Source organism: Cnephaeus nilssonii, assembly GCF_951640355.1.
Source record: "Cnephaeus nilssonii genome assembly, chromosome: 5".
In the NCBI taxonomy this organism is placed as follows: domain Eukaryota; kingdom Metazoa; phylum Chordata; class Mammalia; order Chiroptera; family Vespertilionidae; genus Cnephaeus; species Cnephaeus nilssonii.
In genome coordinates this window covers 101,170,382-101,194,299 of record NC_137076.1, presented here as the reverse complement: position 1 = coordinate 101,194,299, position 23,918 = coordinate 101,170,382, and the positions used below count along the sequence as shown (strand labels likewise).

The following is a 23,918-nucleotide window of genomic DNA, read 5'->3' as shown; positions in this document are numbered from 1 at the left end:
ACTCATCTGCTGGAAACTAGCCAACGGCTCCCATCTCACAGGGGAGTAAAAGCCAGAAGAGTAAGGCAAATGCCCTTCCCCCTTTCCCCCACTCATTCTGCTGTCTGCACACCAGCCTCCTTGCCATCCCTCGAGCAAGCGGAATGTGACCTCATCTTAGTTTTTGCTCTGTGCTCTCTACTTGAAATGCTCCCTCACTCCTTGAAGTCTTAGCTCACTTCTCATTTTCTCAACAAGTCCTTCCCTGTCCTTGCCTCGCCATCCTCATACACACCCAGTACGTTAGCCCTACACTCTGCTTTCTTTTTCCCATAATACTGATAATTGTCTAGTACACTACATAATCTGCTTATTTATTCTGTTTATTTTCTCTTTTGCCGAAATGAAAGCTCTACAAGGGCAAGGATCATTGCCATGGACCCTTACGTATCTCAAGCTCCCAGGACAGTGCCTGGAACATTGCAGGTGGTAGGTGAATACTTGCTGAATGAATGAAGGTCAGGTGGGAGATTTAATTTGTCGTTCAAATCTAACGTGTCTATAACTCTTAAGAGAGCAATTTCCGTCAATGAACTCCGAGCCCAGGGCTCTGAATGCTTTTGGGCCTCGATGGTCATATTCATGCCACTGGCATCACTGGCTCCATCTACAGAGGTGGTGCCCTCCTCCATCCAATGAGAGCACCTTCACACCAAAAGGAAACCAGTAGCCTGACAGCTGGTAAAACTGCCATATAGAATTCTTCCTATTCCGGCCCCTATGTACTCCCACCCCCCACCCCCCACCTCATTTCTGCCATCATCCCCTCAAGAATCAACTCTGCCACAGCCTGCTGCTCCTTCCTTTTTCCCACGTCTCCCAGAAGCACCTTAAAATCCCACTCCTGCCGTCAGATTTTAATGAGGGGGATGCACTCAGCAATTAGAAACAGGAAAGGCCTGATGAGGGTTCCTGTGCATCAGTGTTTAACCCAGCACGCCATGCAGCCCTCCCAGCATTAACCTCATTCCCCATGCACACCCAATTAGGCATATTTACTTCTCATTATCCAGTATGCAATCATGAGTGCTAATAAAGGGCTCTGCTACCCCCAACAATGCAATTAATGTCATTAGCTGTCTCTCAGAAACTCTTCTACACTTCGGTGCCAGGAGCGGTCCGCTCATTCATCCTTTAGTCATGCACTCGGGCATGTATGCCCTTTTCTACTTACTTCGTGCCTTATCTAGAAGAACTTGCAACACTAGGTAAGTGGCTATCCTACAGAGTGATGAGGGGCACGGCAAAGGTATGGCCAGGTGCTACTGAAACCCAGAGGAAGTGGGTGGACAAGCACCCCTCTGCTCCCCAGCAGCGGTTCAAATCCCAGCTCTGCCATGTTTTAGTTCTGAGTATTGAGCGATGGATTACTACCTCTAAGTCCCATTTTTAAGCAGGGGATAATCATCCTAACACCCCACAGGGTAGTTGGGAGGATTAAATGGGATGCTGCCTAGCTAGTGCCTCGCCCAGCTTTGGCACAGAGTGTATGCTCAGTAAATGGGCTAGAGTTTGATGCCCTATTCTCAGCCTTCACGCTTTGCCAGGCATGTCCCACTTCATTCCATTCTCCTTTTGCCTGAAAGCATCAAGGAAATCCTCCAATTCGGAAGGTGGAGAGTGAGACAGAGAATCCTCTTTCCTCACGTGAATAAATGGGGCAGCAAATTTCAGAGGGCAGGAATACTCCTGGCCAAGAAGGTGCACAGTGGATGAGGCCCAAGCACACTCGACTCTCCCTGGCTCGGGGACCACAACCAGGGCTCCTCCACCTGTCAGACAGCATACTTGTCCCTTTCTCAGCCTATTCCTCCATCACAGTCCCAGAGACAAAGACACCAGGAATCTTCATCTGCATCGGGATACCTGGATCACAGACAGGAAGTGAGGGTGGGCTGACTCGTATGATGGGCTAGAGACACACACACTCACACCACGCCACTATGGACACCTATGTATGCAGGCTGCTGGGGGCTTGCTGGGGCTCTGGCTGCTCCAAAATGACCCGGCAATGACACATCCACCTTTATGAGGAAAAAAAGGTCTGTATGCACATACATTGACAGATGTAAAAAAGGACGTATCTATAATAATAAAAGCGTAATATACGAATTAGACCAGACGTCCTTCCAGATGACCTTCCAGGTGAAGCTGGGGCTGCGAGGGAAGCCCAGGTCCCGGGTGCCTGCTGGCGGCCAGAGGCAATCCCGGGTCCTGGGTGCCAGAGGGAAGCCAGTGCCGGCAGCTGGGGGAAGGAAGGCCTACTCTTGCACAAATTTCATGCATTGGGCCTCTAGTGCATATATACACATACACACACTTGGGAAATTTCTGGAACAATACACATAAAATTGTTAGCAGTGGCTGCCTCTGTAGAATTGAGGAGATGAGTTATGAGAGGGGGAGTTTCAGATTCTATTTAAAACCCTTCTGTTATTTTATATGAGCATACATTATCTATCTATACCTATGTTGACATCTCTACGTTGACATCTCTACCTAACTGTAGATAAAACAAAATACAGCCCAGCCGCAGTGGCTCAGTGGTTGGGTATCGACCTATGAACCAGGAAGTCATGGTTCAATTCCCGGTCAGGGCACATGTCTGGATTGTGGGCTTGATCCCCGATTGTGCAGGAGGCAGCCAATCAATCTTTCATCATTGATGTTTTAATCTCTCTCTCCCTCTCCTTTCCTCTCTTAAATCAATAAAGATATATTTTTTAAAAAGAAGAAAATAAAAACCCCACAAAATACAATTTGGCTTCAAGAGCCTCTTCCAGACTTAGGAGGTGAGCGTGGAGGTAGGGGATCGGGGAGAGGGGATGAGGAAGGGAGGATGGCCAGAACTTACTGGTGTTGTGGTCTATGAAGTAATCTCCAACCTGTGGGTCATACGCCTCTTCCCATCCTAGAGGCAGCTCATCACTAATGCAGTCGGCGAAGGTGAGCGGTTTGGTGTACCTGGGGAGGAAGAGAAGAAAGACTCCATCAGTCTACGGTCCCCACAACCCTGCAACTCTTGGCCTCCATGCTACTCGGCGCTGGCCCAACAGATCCCAAAACCCGGCAGTGACACCAGATCTGTCCCTGTTGTCCCAGGAAGGTGAACACATAGAAGGAGGCAGGGAATGTGTCCCAGCCCCAACTTAGTCACTAACTAGGGAGAAATTTGAGCCGGTCACCTTCCTTCTCTGGGCCTCCAGTTCTGCATCTCTACCTGAAGGGTTTGCAGGAGAAGGCTCGAAGGTCAAGGCTTGCTTTGGACTTGGACTCCAGCCCTCTCTGGCTTCTCCACTTGCAACTCCCTCGCCCATCCCACCCCCAGTCTTCCTCCCAGCTCTATGGCATGGTTTCATGCCCACTTCCCCTCTGGAAAGCTGACTTACTGTAGCATCTAGAATAGCAGATGCCCCCGCCCTGTGAGTTTGGCCAAGAGCCGTATTTCTTGCCTCCTGAGCTGGTTCCTAAATGCCTGTACCCACTGCTCTCCTTCCCGAGACAATCCAGCCTCAACTGATCTTGTAACAATAATCACCTGCCAAGTCCCCGTTCTGCCTTGAGTGAAGTGGCAGTCATCACACGGTCTTGTGGCTAAGTCAGACAGACATGCAACTCACCCAACTAAAGGAACAAAGGCTTGTTCCAGCCCGAGACACCACAAACTGCCAGTCAAGTATTTCAGCCAGAGTGCCAGGAATCTAGACATACCCGTCTGCCTGAGTGGCCCCTCCAGACAGCTCCTGGGTTTCTAGGGCTGCTGCCTCTGCCTAAAATACATATTCTCACCTCCTTGAGGGCCCCTGGTGGAGCGACCTGGTGCATTTATGAACTCTGCAAATCCACGGTCTGGCAGGCTGTAGAAATACCGATTGACTGAATTCCCGGCACTCTGGCTCAACAGCTCTGTTCGTTGGTAATTTACTGCTATATCGTAACAGACAATGAGGATGAGGCCAGAGGTCTATATGACATGCAACAGGATAATCACCATTAAGTGAGGGTTCAATAAGCGTGATTTCCATTAGCTGTGTGAGTCTGGCAACTTAACCTCTCTGAGACTCAGTGTATTGATCTGTGAAGTGGGGATGATAATCATTCTCCGGGATGTCGTTTAGCTTAACTAAGGCCATGCTTACAAGAACATTTAGCACAGATCCTGCTACAAATGAGCGCACAACAAAACATTAGTTATTATTATCCCCATTTCCCAAGCAGGGAAACTGAGGCTAAGAAAGACTAAAGAATATTCTCAGTGTCAAAGACCAAGCTGGGATTTCAAGCAAGGCAACGTGTCGCCGGAGCCCCTGTGGTCCTCTTGAAAGTTGACATCTTCACTGCACCTCCCGAGCCCCAAGGAGAACCACACAGGTGACGGGGCCTTTCTTCAGCCAAGAATGCTCTTCGCTCGGGGACACCTGTGCCGGTCTGGGCCAAGTTCCTGCGAGGCTGGCTGCCTGCAGCCCACCCAGCCCCACCCCATACTCTGCTCAGATTTCAGAAACAGAAGGCCACTTCCAGCAGTGTCTCCCCCACTCCCATGTCTCTTCTCAGTGTTTGCTCCCTCTTCCTGATGGAGAATGAAGACCAAAGCCCAAGAGCCAAAGCTCATCCCACATCATTTCATCCAACAAATCTTTGAAAGGGTCCCTGAAGGAACGCTCCACCCAGGCGTACACCCCTCCACGGTGAGCTACGCCGTCACTGAGGACAGGTAAGCTGTGAGGGAACAGGCATGCTCGCACCAACCACACTCAGACCTCTCCTTCGGGCTCATTCCTCGCCCTGCAGTCCCCCAGCCTGGCTGTGGAGAGATAAATCTTATTATACCATCAGTCTGCAACCCAGAAAACCAAGAAGCTGTGTCCCTTCCTGACCGCTGTCCGGAATATGTGTGAGGATGATCACCTTTCAAAATTCCTCGCTGGGGATTGATGAAATAATTTCATCAATGGTGCATCTGAGCAAGGGAACCCTATACCCCCCACAATTCGCTTTCACTAAGTATCTGTGGAATGGGCGCATACGATCATGCATATGTAGGAACAAAAAATAACAATGTGTTCTATATTTTGCTAAAATGGAAGGATGCTTTCAATTTACTATGCGAAAGACAGCACTGTTGAAAGAGAAGATCTACAGGATACTATTATGTATATTTTGCCCAAAAAAGTGTGTGTGTGTGTGTGTGTGTGTGTGTGTGTGTTATGGGTGTAGAAGAAAAATTAGAAAGTTAAGACATTAAAAGGTTATCTTGGTACAGAGATTTCAATGAAATTTAAGTGTTTTATCCTTCTTTAAAATTAATGTTTCTGTAATGTTCACGTGTTAATTATAATTAAAATAATAATGGTTAAATCTAGGCCTAGAAAGCAAATCATATACAACATGCTTCCTCTCTGGAGGCATCAGCACAGCTACATCACAGAGCCGGTCAATCCCAGCAGGATAACCTGAAGCCTACTGCCTGATTCCCAAACCCGGGCTTTGCTAACACAAATTCACGAGACCCCGCGAGTCTCAGAACAATCTGGAATGCAGCGTCAGCTACGCCAGAGACACAGAGGACGAAGCGGGACCACAGGGACGCCCGCAGCCGGCCCGAGGCACGGAGCTCCTGCCTACTTGCACCTTCAGCTTCCACGCCTTCCTAGGAGGATACGCAGTGCACGTGGGTCACACACGGCTGCTTAATGAAAAGGCAGCTAAGTGATTCAAAGTCACTGGCACAAGTGATTCACTGAGCTGAGTGTGTGACATGAGGAGCGGGGAGAGGCGGAGGGAAACACCAACAATGCACTCCCTTTTCCAGCAAAACAGGACCCACCGACTGTTCCAGCCTTGGACGCGGAGAAGTCGGAACTGAAATGATGTTGGCTACAAGCATCACTAATGTGACCGACATGTGGGGGGTGGGGGTGGGGGGATGCCGAGTCCAACTCGCAGCAAATGCAGACATTGTGGCTAGCAGGGCTGAAAAGAAAAGTAATAATAATAATAATAAAGTGAATAAAGAGGACCCAAAGTTAGAAGGGGAGGGCAGGAGGAGAAAGGACAGCTTTGGTTTGATATCAGGGATCCCTTCACAGGGAACATGGGGGAAGCCAGGGGGCTGATATCCGGACACCCAGCGCTCTTCCCTGGGAAAGAGAAAAGCTTCCATTGGGAGACTATGCAGCTAAAAGAAACCTGGACAGCAAGAACCTCTCAGGAACAAATGCCAAGAGGGAGATGAATTATTCAGTGTGCAGAGACGTGCCGTTCAGACAGGATGAAGGAAAGCAATTTTAGCTGCACGGGGATTTAAACACACATATGTATACACTCGTGCATGTGCATACACACACACACACACACACACACACACACACACACACACACCCCTTCCTGCCAGGGAGGAACTGTTTAAACCAGTCCCCCCTGGGAAACTGCGGGTACTTCTCTGGTTTGTAATGTTTCCCTTTGGGCAAGCGCCAAGAATGTGAGCTGGGAAGAGATGTCAGCTTTCAGATGTGGCCAGGACTTGGGGGGCTTGCCCCCACCCCCTCTGATGAAGTGATCACCCCACCCTAGCCCGGTGCAATCCCAGGCTCCATGGCCTGGGCTGCTGAAAACCCCAATATGAAATCAAATGACCCAAATGCTGGAAGGGCGAGAGGGAGGGAGGGAAGAGAGGGTGCTGAGCAAGAACTCGTTCGGCCTCTGCTTAATTACCAACCTGTGAAGGGACACAAACATTCCAGGATGTTTCACAACAGGCCCTCCTGGAAAAGGGGCCCGGATGTGTCGCCTTGGATACAGGTAGGTCCTGCCAGATCACCCTACACCGGGCACCCGGGCACACCTGTCCCGCTCCCAGCTCCATGGGCTGTGGGAGAGGGCCCGGGAGCAGGCTGCCGTGGCGGGCGGGCGGGCGGGCGGGCGGGCGGGCGGGCATTCAGCATTCAGACAGCATGTCTTTTCTAAGGCGGCAGCTCAGAGGAGAAGCGGGAAGGCTTCTGCCGAGTCTAACACTGGGTGGTGATTCTCTGGGGCCTGAGGAACGCAGAACGCATCTTTCATGTTTCTGGTGCTTCCCGAGCGATCCTAACATTTCCCACAGTAACCTCTTTATGGCGTCCGTCCGGCAGGGTGCTGGCCCCAGCCCCGCGCTCCCCAGGGGCCAGCGGGGAGGGACAACTTTCTAAAGGGCTCTCCAGACTCCGCGCCAAGAACTGTCCAAACTTTCAGCAGACCCTCTCCTGCCGGTTCTTCCCGCCCAGGGGTGTTTCACACGCATAGTTCCCATAGCTCAGAGGTCACACCCCTGTCATGTGCCTTTGCCTCCGGCTGCTGCACAGAACCATTTCCGGGGAGCCCCTTCACCTTTCACACCTTGGAGGCTGCACTGGGCTCTCCTTCCTTCCCTTAATTCAGTTCTGTTCATACACTTTCATTCATTCATCTTAACAAATCTGGGGATGATAGAAATAACCATCTCCCAAGTTTGCTAGGAGGGCTGAGCCACGACACACAGGTGAACCTCATTAATAAACGCCAGCTGCAGAGTGGACGAGACAGCCCCCTGCCCCTCACGCTGCAGTCGGGGAGACACCCCAGCCTGGATGTGAGATGACATGGTCATTTCAGCCACGCACTGTAATTCAGAAAAAAAGACAACCGGAACCCTAGCCGGTTTGGCTCAGTGGATAGAGCATCAGCCCAAGAACTGACGGGTCCCGGGTTCGATTCTGGTCAAGGGCACGCAGGTACCTCAGTTGCAGGCTTGGCCCCTGGCCCTGGACCAGGCATGTGCGGGAGGCAACCAATCGATGTGTCTCTTTCACACTGTTGTTTCTCTCTGTCTCTCCCTCTCCCTTCCACTCTCTCTAAAAATCAATGGAAAAATATCCTTGGGTGAGGAAAACAAAAAACAAACAAACAAGAAAAAAAAACACGCCACAACAGGATCAAGTGTAAAGGGGCAGGTGGCCATGGGAAGCTGCCGGGAGAAGGTGATCTTTGGAGGGAGACCAGATACACGGTGGGAGCAAAGGGAGCAGCCAGCACGCAGGCTCTGGGGCAGGACATTAGAGATGGCCCATCTCTGTGAGGAGTGATGGGGCAGAGGCAGAGAGGGGCAGAGCTGGGCTTTCGGGGGTCTGGGGCCCCTCGTAAGGACTTTGAGCACCACCCCCTTGCCCAGCTGCAGAAAGTGATCTGAGAACCTCCCTGCCTCGCCCTCCCCTCTGCTCTCTTCTTTTCTCCCCCATTTCTTTCTTTCTTTCTTTCTTTCTTTCTTTCTTTCTTTTTTAATATGTTTTTACTAGAGGCCCAGTGCATGGATTCATGCACCGGTGGGATCCCTCAGCCTGGCCTGTGCCCTCTTGCAATCTGGGACCCCTCAGGGGATGTCGGACTGCCAGTTTCAGCCCGATCCCTGCAGGCCAGGCCGAGAGACCCCACGGGTGCACGAATCCGTGCACCAGGCCTCTAGTATGCATATTAAGATCTTTGGTTAATCTCTTTCCGCCCTTCCCCTTTCCCCCTTTCCTCTGAGAGTCATCAGTCTGTTCCATGTTTCCATGCCTGGGCTTTGAGCATCTGCCCCCTGGTGGGCAGTGTGTGTCATAGCTACTGGTTGAATGGTCCAACGGTCATTTAGGCTTTTATATATACTAGGTGTACCGGTTAATAATGACGGATTTTGTAATGAAAGAAAACACGTTAATTTCAAGAGAAACATCAAAAGTGCTTTATTCAAAGTAATGTCCATCGCTAGCTACACATTTCCCCCATCTTTCAGGTAATTTGTGGATACTGTCCCAATAGAACTTTTCTTGTTTTGAGGCAAACCATTCAGAGACCCAATTTTCCACTTCTTCGTACGTTTTGAAGTGCTGCTCAGAAAGTGCGTGTGCCATCGATCGGAACAAGTGGTAATCTGAAGGAGCAAGGTCTGGCGAATACGGCAGGTGGGTTAATACTTCCCAGGCAAGATCTTTTAACGTGTCTTTTAACTGGTTTTGAAGTGTGTGATGGTGCGTTATCATGAAGCAAAATTACTTTGCCGTGTCTTCTGGCACATTCTGGTCGTTTTACGATCAAAGTGTGGTTCAAATTGATTGTTGTAGGTTGTGATCAGTATTAACGGTTTCACCTGGTTTTAGAAGCTCATAATACACCGCACCTTCCTGATCCCACCAAATGCAGAACATTGTCTTCTTTCCGAAGCGATTCGGCTTTGCAGTAGATGTTGATGGTTGACCTGGACCAACCCATGATTTTGTGCATTTGGGATTCTCAAAATAAATTCACTTTTCATCGCCAATCACAATTCAACGCAAAAAAGACTTTCTTTCATGCCGTTGAAGCAACATTTTACTGATGACTTTTCGGTTTTCCATTTGTCTTTAGTTGAGTTGATGTGGCACCCATTTTCCTTCCTTTAAAATCTTTCCCATTGCTTGTAAATGATCAGAAATTGTTTGCTGAGCAACGTTTAATCTTTCTGCAAGTTGTTTTTGAGTTTGACATGCATCTTCATCGAATAATGCTTGTAATTGTTGGTCTTCAAACTTTTTGGTTGACCTGGACGTTCTTTGTCTTTCACATCGAAATCATCACTTTTAAAGCGTTTAAACCAGTGTTCACAAGTATCTTGAGATGGAACATGTTCACCATAAGCTTCCCGAAGTATACAATAACTTTTCCTTCAAAATAATGAATTTAAACTTCCCACAAATGCTCTTTTCTTTGGCACGAAATTCGACATTTTTAAGCGTAAAAATATCTATGATGTTAACACCTTCAGAAAATTTGACATATGAAGTTTTGAAGCTTGCTGTCAATACAACAAAATAGCATACATATCAAATCACATATATATATCAACATATGTGTAACTCCATCTATTGAAAAAAATCCGCATTATTAACCACTACACCTAGTATATAGATTGATTTGAGAGGGAGAAGAAGGGAGAGGGATAGAGAGAAACATCGATGAGAGAGAAACATCACTGACCGGCTGCCTCCTGCACTCCCCTGATGGGGATTGAGCCCACAACCCAGGCACGTGCCCGACCAGGAATCGAGCCAGTAACCTCTTGATTCATGGGTCGATGCTCAACCATTGAGCCACACTGGCTGGGCTCCCCCATTTCATTAATCCTCCAAGCAGCAAGAACTTATTGTATGGACACAACAGCTCAGTGCTGGGCCAGGCACCACAGGGGCTCGGATGTTTGGGTAAGCCTTGATGTTTCTGCCTTCAGGAGCCTGGGGTCAGGCCAGGGAGCCAAAGCTTGCCCTGAAAGCAGGAAGTGACCTGTCCCCGTGACATTAGGCGACAGTATATGTGGCAGTTACACGACCTGAGACTGCGGACCACAGAAAATCAGCAGATGCAAGGATAGCTAATAAGGTGCTGCATCTGCTGTACAGACCGAAAGGCCAAGGAACGGGGAGAAGAGGGAGACAGAGGCAACAGGGTGTAGTCAGGGGAGGCTGGAGAAGAAAGGGAACAGTGATGGATTTCACGGTTAATGGGGAGACGGGGCCGATGCTACCCACGAGGCTCAGAAATCAGTGAAACTCGGCTGGAACCCACGCTCCGCCCCTTGCACCACCGTGGGTGGTGTTACGTAACCTGGTGAGGAGGCGTTTCCTTCTCTGTGAAACTGAGAAATCTCAATCTCATAAGGGTGTTGTGGGGATTAAGTGAGGTAACCCACATAAAGTGCTGAGCACAGGGCCTGGCATGGAATAGCCCTCAGTAAAATGAGGGATGTCAACGCAGCCTATTGAGCGACACCTGTGCTCTGCGTACCGTGAGAATCGGGTCACTTTTAGGACTGATATGTTAGCTATCATCATATTATCACCATCACCACCATCATCATCATTCTTCATCCCAAGAGATACCCAGTGGCGGTTAAAACGCACAGGCTGCAGACTCAGCCCCCTGGGTTCCTGCCTCGCTCTGTCCCCTGGGGCATGAACCCACCCGGCCTGAGCCTGCTTCTTCCTGTGACCACCTGGTCCAAATGAGCAGTGCTGAGCCCACGGCTCGCGGGCCTCAACCAACATTAGCTGTTACTGTGAGTTAGGTATTGTACGCCTGTTTTCATGATGGGGAAACGGAAGCAAAGTTACTGTCCAGGCGCAGAGCCTAGCAGTCCTGGGCATCCCCGGGAAGCTGGTCTCTGACTCTCTCCTTGGAAATTAAACCAGAGAAGATGGGAAATGGCAGCTGGAGCGGACGCGGCTCTCAAAATCTGCTCTCTGAGGGAGGTGGTCACACCAGGAATTTCCAAGTTCTCTGTCTCTGGAAATCTCCCCATTCCCTCCCTTCACGCTCAACACACCTGTCTCAACATTCTGGTTTTTCGACCCCTACTTCTCCTTGCTTCGCTGATTTGGCTGGGCTGGTTTATCCAGATAAACTCTCCTGGCCTAGTCACTCCCACTCCCGGAATTCTTTCATGGGGAAAAAGAAGAGGAGGGAGAGCGCTGGAGGGAAGGTTCCAGGCTGCTCTCCCAGTCCCCTTCTCCTCTTCACACCAGTGGCTCACCTTCATCGGCCCTGCTGGGTTCTTGGGATCACACACCTCAAACCCGGGCCTGCCCCCTTCCTCCATCGCCTTCCCCATGTCTCACTGCCTCCAGCTCCCCGACGCCACGCTGAATGTGGGCTGCTACTGCTCTTCGTGGCTCGCTTACTGGGATGTGAGATTATAGCTCTTGTGAACCAGATCATGGATTCAAGTAGCAATGGCCAACTGGCTACGGGAGGGCCAGATTCAGCCTGCAGACACCGTTGTCTACCACAGTGCTGCGTTTTAAAAATGGGGCGGGGCAGGCAGTCTCTGAGTGTAGACAGTCCCCCTGCTGTCTAATGTGTTACTCCTGCCTCTCGTCTTATCAAGATGCAGCACTGAGTGGCCGTTAACTGAGGGCCGTGGAGCCAGACTCCCTGGGTTTGAATCCAGGCTCTGTCACTTTCCAGCTGTGTGACCTTGGATAAGATACTTAAACTCTCTATAGCTCAGTTTTCACATGTGCAAATATAGAAAAAAAACAAAACCAAAACATTTATGGAGCATTCACTATGTGCCAGGAACTAATCCAAGCAGTTTACAGACATTAATTAACCCACTTGGCCCTCATAACAACCCTTCCAGGTAGACCTACCTCACAGTGTCCTCTGAAGATCAAATGAAATAATTCCTGAAACACCGCTTTGGTACATGATGTGAATACAATAAATGTGAGCCAATTCATTATCATCCTTTTCATTGCTATCCAAATGAGGCCCCTGATGCAGGAGCATTAAAGAATGTTAACACTGAACCCTGGCCGGTTGGCTCAGTTGACTGGAGCGTCGTCCCATACACCAAAAGGTTGCAGGTTCAATTCCCGGTCAGGGCACATACCTAGGTCTCGGGTTCAATCTCCAGTCAGAGCACGTACGGGACACAACTGATCAATGTTTCTCTCTCACATTGATGTTTCTCTCTCTCTCTCCTTTCCTCTCTCCAAAATCAATAAAATAAAATAATATAAAAAACCATATCCTCGCCCAGCTGGTGTGACTTCATGGCTGAGCATTGATCTATGAGCCAGGAGGTCACAGTTCGATGGCACATGCCTGGGTTTCAGGCTTGATTCCCCAATGTGGGCATGCAGGAGGCAGCCCATCAATGATTCTCTCTCATCACTGATATTTCTATCCCTCTCCCTCTCCCTTCCTCTTTGAAATCAATGACAGTATTTAAAACAATAACAACAACACATATCCTTGAGTGAGGATTAAAACTCTAATTCCTTTGTTTCATTGGTGAGAAAACTGAGGCAGAGAGATAAAGATTTGTCCAGGGCCACCCAGGGTCAGTGGCAGGGCTGAGACTAAAACCTGGGGACCAGCCCCAGACCTGCACCACACTCATGACACCAAGAGACCAAGTCAGCCTGGGGCTGGGCTAGGATCCATCTGAAAGGCGGTGAGTAACTGAACAGCCTCCGAGAGGTAGTTACTGCTAGCATTTTCTGGGTTGCATGAATTATATAATAGCTATAACCTTATTAGACTGGAAGAATAATTATCACTGAACCCATAGGAAACTATGAAGCTCCCATTCATGCAGAGAAAATGTTGGGAGATAGAGCCTTCATTTTGCTCATTGGAGGGTAATTTCCTGAAAGTCCAAGAGCAGAATCAAGTACCTGGTCTACGTGGTTGCCCCTCATCCGGCTCCACCCCAGCTTCATCCTCAATCCCTCATTGGGAGTTAGGATATAGAAGTTCTGTGTCCAGCCCTGGCGGGTACTGCTCAATGGCTGGAGCATTGGCCCACGCACTGAAGGGTCATAGGTTGGATTCCCGGTCAAGAGCACATACCTGGGCTGCAGGTTCAATCTCTTGCCCCGGTCAGGGCGCATGTGGAAGGCAACCAACTGATCTGTCTCACATCAATGTCTGTCTGTCTGTCTCTCTCTCCCCCCCCCCCCCTCAAAATCAATGAAAAAAATATTCTCCAGTGAGGATTAGCAAAAAACAAACAAAAATATAGTTCTGTGCTCAATAGAAAGGGCCAACATAACCAGAGGACTCGCGTTCCCATCCTTCTTACTGGGCACATTCCCTCCCAGCTCTAAGCCTCAGTGTCCCCACAGGTACAAAGCAGCGGGAAATCTGCCTCTCGGGGTTCTCACAGGATTCAATGCACTGGTGCCCGGGAATGACTCAGCACAGCGCTTGGCACACACCCTGGGCAGGCAGGCATGCAGAGCCCCTCCTTTCTGGATTTAGGAGCCTGAGGGCACTCACCCCCCAGAGCTTTATGGGGTCCAGTCCCAGGAGCTTTCCAAGAGTCTTCCCAGGGGCTGGGTGTCTGGGAGCATCCAGCACTAAGAGCAAAAGTTGCAGCACACTCTTGCCTGAAATTTGGCTGTTTCTCTGTTTCTTGAGCTCTGACTCTTTACCCCAGGCATGCAGCCCGAGAAGCTGTTCCTACTAGAAATGGAATTGGCCGCGAAGGTTTCTCCAGAATCCTGCCTCACCTCAGGCCCCTTCCATGGCAGCACAATCTGTACAGAGCACTGGGAGGGGACTGACAAGATCTGGATTTGAATCCTGCCACCAGATCAGCCATGCTCTTGGGCAGGGCATGTACCCTCTCTGGGCTTCCCATCTGGAATATAAGTCTCTGAGGCTCCCTTGCAGTGTTAGCCTATCTGGCCTGCCTGTCCCAAAGGGGCATTGTGAGATTACAAAGAAATAATAAATAAGACGTCTTTCACTGAAGGCCAATTAAGTACTAGGCATTGCACCATCTGCTATACGTAAAAGAAGTCATTCCCAAATACAACCACCCTCATTTAACCAACAAGGCAACTGATGCCTACTAGTAATAGTAATAATGATAAACAGTAAAAGCTAAATTTCATTGAGTGTATGTATACCAAGTACCTGGCACTATTCAGGGTCCCTTCCGTAGACTCTCTTTCCACCATGCCAAGCTGCACCTTTGTAAATGCGTTTTAACATCTCCAAAATGGGGTGTGTGTGTTACCCCTGCTGACACCTTACCACGCTGTCAGCCAGGAGCTGCCGCTGCCTGTGTGTGAACAGACATGAAAGGTGTCATTGGGATAAAATCACAGAGACAACTGTGGAGCACTTTTAACCCCGGGAAACCAGATGGTTGCGGGGAAGGGCGGGGAGGCGGCGAGCAGACCCGTTGAGCAGCATTCCCGAAGCAGGAGTGCAAAGTAGGCTAACTCCACAGAATTGCCACGCTGGCCTCAGGGCCCAGCGCCCAAGCTTTGAATTCCTCTGGTCCTCATAACAGGGCTGCCGGCTGCACCGCCACTCTTGAGGGCACCAGGGACAATATCAAAAAGCACAGACGGCCATCATTGGTGACGCCAAAGAATTGGATTTAGAATAGGAAGGCGTTTTAGGAACAATGGAGCTTGGTTTTATTTATGTATTTCTTTGCTTTTTTTTTTTTGGTATGTATTTTAAAAATCTAAGTTTGAAAGGTTTATTTCAATGAGTAATAAACAAACATCCTAGTTAACTTTAAAACTCTGGGTCATTATTCAGTTGGTAGCGTTTTGTCCTTTCTTCGTGGCACACAAAACAGAGCTTCTTAAAATCAATGGTATATCGATTGTAATAACCCCAAGCTGGACACAACCCAACGTCCACTCATTGCTGAATGGATACACAAATGTAGTACAGCCGTGGGCCGCTTAGCAACGGCTCAGAAATGCATCGGGAGGTGATTTCATTGTTGTGCGAACATCACTTATCACAAAGCTGGATGGTACGGCCTACCCACACCTAGGCTGGATGGTACAGCCTGCTGCTCCTAGGCTGCAAACCTGTACAGTATATGACAAAACAATACGAGATGAAACGAAGCACATGGAAAACTGATGCCATCAAGGGACCCGGCAAACACGAGATGTATGAGGCTGCTGCCGGCACAACATGGCCTGTTTTACAGCAAACTGTGTCGGGCCCGGGGTCACACAGCCAGGAAGCACAGAGCCGGCATTTGGATGTGATCTGGGAACTCAGGTTCTCAACCACTCTGCACAGAGCAGGTCTTCAATGAACATCGTTTTCTTTCCCGCCACATTAAATCGGCCATTTTCCCTTTGCATCCAGGTGCACACAGAAGGCCGAGCAGGGCTGGGGTGGGGGCAGTAAGGGTGTTGCCTGCATCTGGCCTACAGGCAGCCTGGCTCTGCTGCAGGTGCAGAACTAGACGCCAAAGCCCACTGGCCCCATCTCGGCCACCACCCGGGGTCTTCTGGGTGCTGTGTCTTCGGGGGACACTTGTCACCTCACGCTGTCACCCACACGTGGCTTCTATCTGCCCAGGCCCTTCCAACGACGTCTCGCTACCTCTTGCTGGCCCTGTACGCATACATAAGGGGCTCCCAACGCCCCGCGTGTCCAGGTCCTTATACCAGGACCCCGGAAAGAAGCCCTTCCGAAGCTGGGCCATGCGTGTCACACTGGAGGCATCCTGCCAGAGCCCCAGGGGAACTGGCGCTGCCACCTCCCTAAAATTCCACAGGCAGCAGGGCAGGGCAGTCCTCCTGGCCGTCACCTGGGCAGGGAGGGCCTTCCTGATACCTTCCCTTGATGCTGCCGCTGGCAAGTTTACCCTTGAATTATTATTTATTCATAATTCAAGCACAAGTCAGCACCTCCTGGCTGCGTCTGAGGAGCTGAAAGCTGCAGATGCCCAAGCATTTGCTGGTGGCACCATGAGGGCACACTGATGCCACCCAGAAGCGCGCCTTGTCTGTCCATCTGACTGCCATTTCTTTATTCGCCAGGGCCACAGAGGCCTACAGAAACCAATCACCAAGGAGCCGCCCGCAGGCGCTGAAAAGATGGGTTTCGCCTCTGAAAAGTATGGCTTTCTTGAAGGGTTTCTTTCTTGAAGGGGTTCTTTTTCCCGTCAAAAGGAGAAAATAAATAGACTTGTTCCCTGAAGGGAAGCCCTACCTACAAGTCAGCGTTAACCACTGAAGTGCTCTGAGCTGAAGGCTGCCCAGAGTCCAAGTCAGCAGCGAAACAAATAAGCAATTAAAACAGCTATTTTGGGAAGCCCTGGAAGGCGGCAGATACAATATGAATTATTCATTCAGACTGCCGGGAGGGCTCTGGGCATTGTCCTCTGTGCCCCGGCTCAGCCAGCCATTCAAGCACAGAGAGGGGACACAATACCCTGGCCCTGGGACATGGGTGCCTGGCGCACGCGCGCCCACACACAGCCCACAAGGAGGCCAGGTGGCCACTCCAGATGGTGAGCCACACGGAAAAGAAACCCACAGGTTGGCAGACGCCTCGGGCCTGGTGCCAGGGGAGAATGTATGAATTTCCAATTGGCTTAAGAGGCACACAGGCATGTGCTGGGGGAAGAGCGAGGACAAAAGGATCACCTGCCTGGTACACAAGGAAATACAAGGGATACAGGATGGGGCAAAAGTAGCTTTACAGTGGTGAGTACGCAAAACACGTTGTTTACCCTTGAATTATTACTTATTAATTATTGTATTACTTGCCATACAAACAACTGTAAACCTACATTGACCCCACCCTGTATATGGTGTTCCTGACCCTCAGCTCCCTAGCTGGTCTGGGACTGACTTGGGGGCTCAACAGGCAATGAAGGGGTGGGATCTGGAGCACCAGCTGAGCCCCACCCTGAGCCCGCTCAGGGTCTGGACATCAAGCAAGCACCCAGCAGGCTCGCGCAGGGCCCCATCAGCCTCCCAGCTGCCTGCCCACCGGAGCAGCACTATGATGGCACACCTTATGTTCGGACAGGTGACTTCGGTCAAGTCCCTTCTCCCCTGTGGGCCTCAGTTTCCCCATGAATGAAAGCAAGGGGTATGGACTCCATCACAACCAGTCCCCCCCCCCCCCAGGTGTGGCATCCTGTGGTACCGTTTTGTCACGACATCCAGTGCCTGAGAAGTGGCCCACGTGACCCTTTGTAAGGACCCAGCGTCAAAACCTTTAGGGAACAATGACACTGACAATGCTCAGTAAATTCTCCCAGCCTCCCAGCTAAGCGGTTCCCATCACAACCCCCTGGTCTCAATGAGTACACGGAGCCACAGAGAGCGGTATTACGTTGACCGTGGGTCATGTGGCTCTTACGTTGTAGACTGAGAATTTGAATTCAGGCCTTAAGGACTACTCAGAAAGTGGAGACAGCTGACTCTACACGACTGGGTGGCCGGAAGAGGGGATTTTAAAAAATACTGCGGAATTGAACACCATCCCCTATAGTTTTAAACTTTAAAAATTAGGGGGCTACTCTTGCCTTGGCTACAAATATTAGAAAGTTAGTTAACCAGGAACCCTGTGGGTGAGCATGTAGGAGACAAGAAGAAAAAGAACTGTCTTTTGGATAAATGGAACGAGATGCTCATTCTTGGACCTCCACCCAGGAGCTGGAGGAGGACAGAACGAAAGTCAGAGAGGCACCCTGAAGAGACTCCCAAAAGAAGGCACCTCCGCATTGTCACCCACTTGCCCCGAAGACAAATGCATCAGGGACTTGCTGCTGTCGTCACCCTCCCAGGAGACTAAGATGTTCAATGCAGCATTGCTTACCGGAGGGAGGAAATGAACACAGATCAGTATATGCAGGAAATGAATGGTCAGTAAACTATGGCTCTAACCGTTTGGTGCAACTGTTTAAAACGTATGCTCACGAAGCATTTTAAATGAAGGAAGGGAGAATGCTTTTACTACACAATTTTACAAGTGGAAAAAGGCAGGATACAAAACTGTGCACACAGCGAAATCATACCTGCCTGCAAGAAAGAGGGAAAATGTAACAAAAAAATTCCAAAATGTTGACAGTATTTGCCCTTCCATGCTGGAGATACAGTTCAGGTTTCCTCAGTTGCTTTTGCTTTTAAATATCTATTTTTATTGATTTCAGAGAGGAAGGGAGAGGGAGAGAGAGATAGAAACATTAGTGATGAGAAACAATCATTGATTGGCTGCCTCCTGCACGCCCCCTACTGGGGATCGAGCCTGAAACCAGGTATGCGTCCCTGATTGGAATCGAACCCAGGACTCCTCGGTCCCCAGGCCGACGGTCTATCCACTGTGCCAAACCACAGAGCTGTTTTTGCTTTTACAACCAGAAAGAAGACACCCCCCCCCCCCAAAAAAACACCCTAAAATTATCAAGAATATTTTTCTACTCAACTTCAGTCCTTCTGTTCAGAATCTCTTACTAGCCCTTAATACAAAAGTCATTCTAAAATTTTTCTTGTAGCCCTAAGCGGTTTGGCTCAGTGGATAGAGTGTTGTCTTGCAGACTGAAGGGTCCCGGTTCGATTCCCGTCAAGAGCTTGTACCTTGGTTGCGGACATGTCCCCAGTGGGGAGTGTGCAGGAGGCAGCTGATCGACGTTTCTCTCTCATCAATGTTTCTGACTCTCTATCTCTCTCCCTTCCTCTCTGTAAAAAATAAAAATATATTTTAAAATAAAATAAAATTTTTCTTGTAGAAAAATTCCAAGTATAGAAAAGCATGAAAATATTGAAAGTCAACAAGCATTAACAGTAACCACATGAACCCTGCTTAGAAGTAGAGCCACAAAGCAGCGTGGAGGCCAAGGAGTGCCCAGCGTGGCCCGGGGCCAGCTGCCCGGGGAGGAAGAGTCGGCCCTCCCGGGTCTCCTCCTAAAGCCCGCAGACCCCAGAAGGGACCAGCCTGGGGGTTTATCTAGGGATTGAGGTGAAAGGCCCGAAGGAAACCTGAAAATGGTTTCTAGATACTCCCACATTCCCAGCATCTGGGTATGAAGATCATAGAGAAAAAAAACAAATATTATCAATCACCCCAAATTAGGTTTTGTTGGAGGAATGCTGGTGGGGGGTGATACATGGGGACCCACTTGGAATATTTTGGGTGTCAATCAGAAAGCTGATAGGTCACAACACAAACTGTGGTACGGCCATGGTTACAATACTAGACAGTAAGAGCTGAACCCCCTGACCCTGTCTGCCCCGAGGATGCTCTGGCCGGGTAAGGACAAGGCTCCGAGACCACCCAATGCTCTCTCCACGCTACTTCACACATCCCGTGCCTCTGCCCTCGCCATGCCTTCTGCCCAGAACACCTTTCCCCGGACACCTGCAGGGGTTGGAGAACCACTTCTTCGCAATATGTATACTTCTGTCATTTGTTTCTGTGTCAGTCAGCTCCGTGAGTGTCACCAGAACCTGACAGTGTCTTATGAGTCACCGGGACTCCAGCATCTTGCAGGAGTGGGCACCGAGCGAGTGTTCACAGAACAAACTAAGAGAGAACTGTTTCACTGGGAGTCCCCGCAGGGCTCACAGCCAGGCCCCTACCTCCCAAGCCTGGCTTGTCCCGACAAAGAGAAGTGTGTGGTGGGGCCCTCGGAGTGCCTTTGCATCCTGGACCTTATTTGAGTCTCCAATCACCATCACTACGGCAGCATCCTCCCCTCCCATCAATACTATTCCCCCATTTTACAGATGAGCAAAACGACCCTCCAGACTTTCCTAAACGAACAGGACTCCCGGGTCCCTGGTCTGTGGCAGGGTTGGACGGGGGCCACCTGAGCCCTGGCCCACTGCTCGGTCCCCTCCACCATCCACGGTCTCCATGGGCCTCCCCTCTCATTCCCAGCTGGTAACTGGAGAAGTGCAGCAGCAGCCAATCCTCCTTTCCGGGCAATGGATAGCCCAAGCCTCGGTCTCCTGCTCCTGTTTCATTCTCATTAGTATAATCATCATCACGGAGAGGGAAAACTCTCCCTGGCCCAGGCGTCCTGCAGCCCTTGGACAGCTCTGCTCCAGTCCTGGGAGACGCAGGTGACACCCAGGGCGGAAAGGATCCTGTGGATGGTCCGCAGGTTTCAGTTACGCGGGAGCTACTGCTGCCTCCATCACTGCGCTCCCGGGTGCAGCAGGGTGTGGGCCGCTGCTGGAGAGGGCCCTTGCTGGACACCGCTGTGCTCCAGCTTCTTGTCCACAGACACCAACACAGAGGAGCCTTAACGAGGTCGGGGGACCGGGCAAGGGCCTTGGGACTCCTGCAGTGGGCTCCCCGGCACAGCTCAGGGCTCAAGGAGTGTGGGCCGCTTTGCTTCCTTCTACTTTCTCTCCAAAATGACGTCTGCTGAGAAAGTCTAACCAGTGGAAACCCCGTGGCAAGAATGCATTATGGGTCTGGCTGATGGGCCAGGATTCTTCCCCGAGGCTCCCTCTCCATTACATCAGTGGTTCTCAACCTTCCTAATGCCGCGACCCTTTAATACAGTTCCTCATGTTGGGGTGACCCCCAACCATAAAATTGTTTTCGTTGCTACTTCATAACTGTAATTTTGCTCCTGTGATGAATCGTAACGTAAATATCTGTGTTTTCCGATGGTCTTAGGCTCTACAGCAGAGGTTCTCAACCTGTGGGTCGCGATCCTGCTAGTGGTTCTCAACCTGTGGGTCGCGACCCACAGGTTGAGAACCGCTGCTGTAGAGCCTAAGACCATCGGAAAACATAGATATTTATGTTACGATTCATTAACAGTAGCAAAATTACAGTTATGAAGTAGCAACGAAAATAATTTTATGGTTGGGGGTCACCACCACATGAGGAACTATATTAAAGGGTCGCGGCATTAGGAAGGTTGAGAACCACTGCTCTACATGGAAGGGAAAACTGATCCTTGAGCTTCGAGCTTTCACAGTCAATGGCCTGGACCTTCGCCCGCTGGCTTTCCCAAACCCCACATCTCTGCATGTGTCCCCATCATGGTCCCAGGGGAACCACTGACATCTCGCTCTCAGCCCCTCACTCTCTCTACACTTCTGCAACTGGTGGCTTTCTCCATTCTTCTGCCCACTCCTTCCTGCTCGCCACTTTTCCATTAAAAAATATAAAAATTAAGACAAAATAAATAAATCCAGTCTTGTCACTCTCCGGCTCAATCCCTGCCAAGTCTGGCCACCTACACCAGAATGCATCCAAACTCCTTGCCGTGGCCTGCACAGGGCCTCCATGGCCCAGCCTCTTCCTACCTCTGCAGCCTTATTGTTTCCAATTCTCAGAACTTGGCAACTTAACTCCCACCTCATAGCCTTTGCTCACGCAGTTCCCAGGATGCCATGCTGCGACGCATCCTTGCCCACACGTCTGTCCACATTTTGCACAGCTGTTGCCCTCTGTCCATCAGCTCTCAGCAATGATGCCATCTCTAAGAAGCCTTCCCAGGCAGCCCTGTCTGAGTAGGCCCTCCCATTCCTTTCTATCACTGTGTCTGTTTGATTGACATGTTGACTGACAGTCTATCTGACCTTCCCACCCAGATGGAGCAAGCCTGCGAGCTCACCTAGGTCTTATTAAGGCGGCCCAGAGTTGGCTGATGCCCCTACTAAGCTGATGGATGAATGAAACAGAGGATTGTGAGCATCCCTTCCTCCCCCGGGGGAAAGGTTTGGCGTTTCTTTTTTTGTCACTTTTTTTTCCTTTTCCCTCCCTCCCAAGGCAAAGCCCACCGTCCCACTCCAGGGCCTAATACAGAACCACTCACCCGGGACCCTCGCTGCCCTCCACTCACACCCAGCAAACTGGAAACTACCAAAGAACAGGAACCGACAGGACCCAAACAGGTCCATGGAGGAGAAACTCGCCAACAGAGTGGACTACATGGCATCCAGACCTCTCTCTGCAGACGGGCAAACGTCAGACCCAAGGGTCCCATAAACTTCAGAATAACTACTTACTTTTGTGCTTAAGACAGTGCTAGTGTTAGGCACACCCCAAGTTCCCCAAAAATGTAGAATGGAGGAAATAAAGAATGACTTTTCTTTTTTCCAGGCTGGCATGGCTCAGGGTTGATCATTGACCTATGAACCAGGAGGTCATGGTTCGATTCCTGGTCAGGGCACATGCCTGGGTGGCAGGCTCAATCCCCCGTGGGGGACATGGAGGAAGCAGCTGATCAATGATTCTCTCTCATCATTGATGTTTCCATCTCTCTCTCCCTTTCCCTTCCTCTCTGAAACCAATAAAAACAAACTTTTTTTAAAAAAACGAATGACTTTTTAAAAAGCAAGTGAAGATGTATTTCCAAAATATACCCAAATCGTTTAAATTTCGCTTTTCCTTGGACAACAGGCAACCAATGAGAAAAGATTCAACACTGAACCCCTGATTTACGTCTGCTCGAGTGCCTTAATATTAAAAAAGAAGATGAAAACACATTCATTTTTGAAAGAGCCTAAGCTGATGAACAAATACCTTTTACCTAGCTGCTCTATGCCCAGCACCAAATATTATAGGTAAGGCGAAAACCAGCTGGAAATGAACATATTCATTCACACATGATCGTATGCTAGTATATGAAGGAATGAGAACAAAGACGACGTTGTTGGAAGTGAAAGGTCCGTGAAAGGTGCCACGGGATCCAGGGGGAAAGGCGAGATGCCCGCGCTGGACGGCTCCCAGGAGGCTCCCGAGAGGAAGCAGGAAGCAGCCTGGGTCCTGAAGGGCAGCCATTGTTCAGCCAAGTAAATAGCGTTGTATGTCTTCACCCTCCACAACCAGGCACTGCAGCAGAGAGAACTGACTCGAGAGGGGCTGGGATCCTGGCCTGACGGCACGCAGCTACGGAGGACCAGCCTAGAGACCGGGCAGGGAGGCCAGGCTCCCCGAGGGTGGCAGGAGTGGGAAGGCTCAGCTCGGCAGGGTTGCCGCCTGTTTGCACAGCAGCAGCATCCTGTCCCTTTACTTAAGAACTTCACATACAACGGGCAAGAGCTGCTTCAGGGTCTGGAAGAGGAGCATGGGACTGGACGAAAATTCTGGAAGGAAGAACCAGGCCAGTCATGGGGTATGTCCAGGGGAGGCTGGGAGGAGGGGAGGTCAGCGGTGGCCTCTCCCTGGGGAAGGCAGGAGAGGAAGGTGAGCCAGCTGAGGCGAGTCAGGGGACCCCAGCGATGAGAGGCGGCAGGGGAGGAGCAGTCCCAGGCCCCCAGAAGGGCCCATAAAACACAGAAGGGTTTCCAAGTGAGAGGGAGGCTGCGAGTGGAATCGAAGAAACATGGGCTTGGAAGTTCAGTCCTTCACCTCGTTGGTAATAGTAATAATAGTCACCTCGTTAGTAATATAACAATAACAGTTCCGATCTATCGAGCATTACAATTCGGCAGGTATTGTCCTATGAGTTACACATATCCCCCTGGCCAGTGTGGCTCAGTTGGTTGGGCACCGTCCCATGCACCAAAGGTTGCCAGTTGGATTCCCAGCCAAGGGCACATGCCCAGGTTGCAGGCATGCCTGCAGGAGGCAGCGGATCAATACTTCGATCACATCGA

The 23,918-nt window shown here is 50.2% G+C and overlaps 1 protein-coding gene across 3 annotated transcripts in view; it reads right to left on the bottom strand.

Annotated features, from left to right (window-relative positions):
- Positions 1 to 23,918, bottom strand: part of WWC1 (WW and C2 domain containing 1) — a 123,597-nt gene that overhangs the window by 62,027 nt on the left and 37,652 nt on the right. For all 3 annotated transcript variants that reach the window (XM_079771933.1, XM_079771934.1, XM_079771935.1), the window contains exon 2: positions 2,894 to 3,003. In XM_079771933.1, the coding sequence (XP_079628059.1) occupies positions 2,894 to 3,003 (110 nt within the window). The remainder of the gene's footprint in view (positions 1 to 2,893; positions 3,004 to 23,918) is intronic.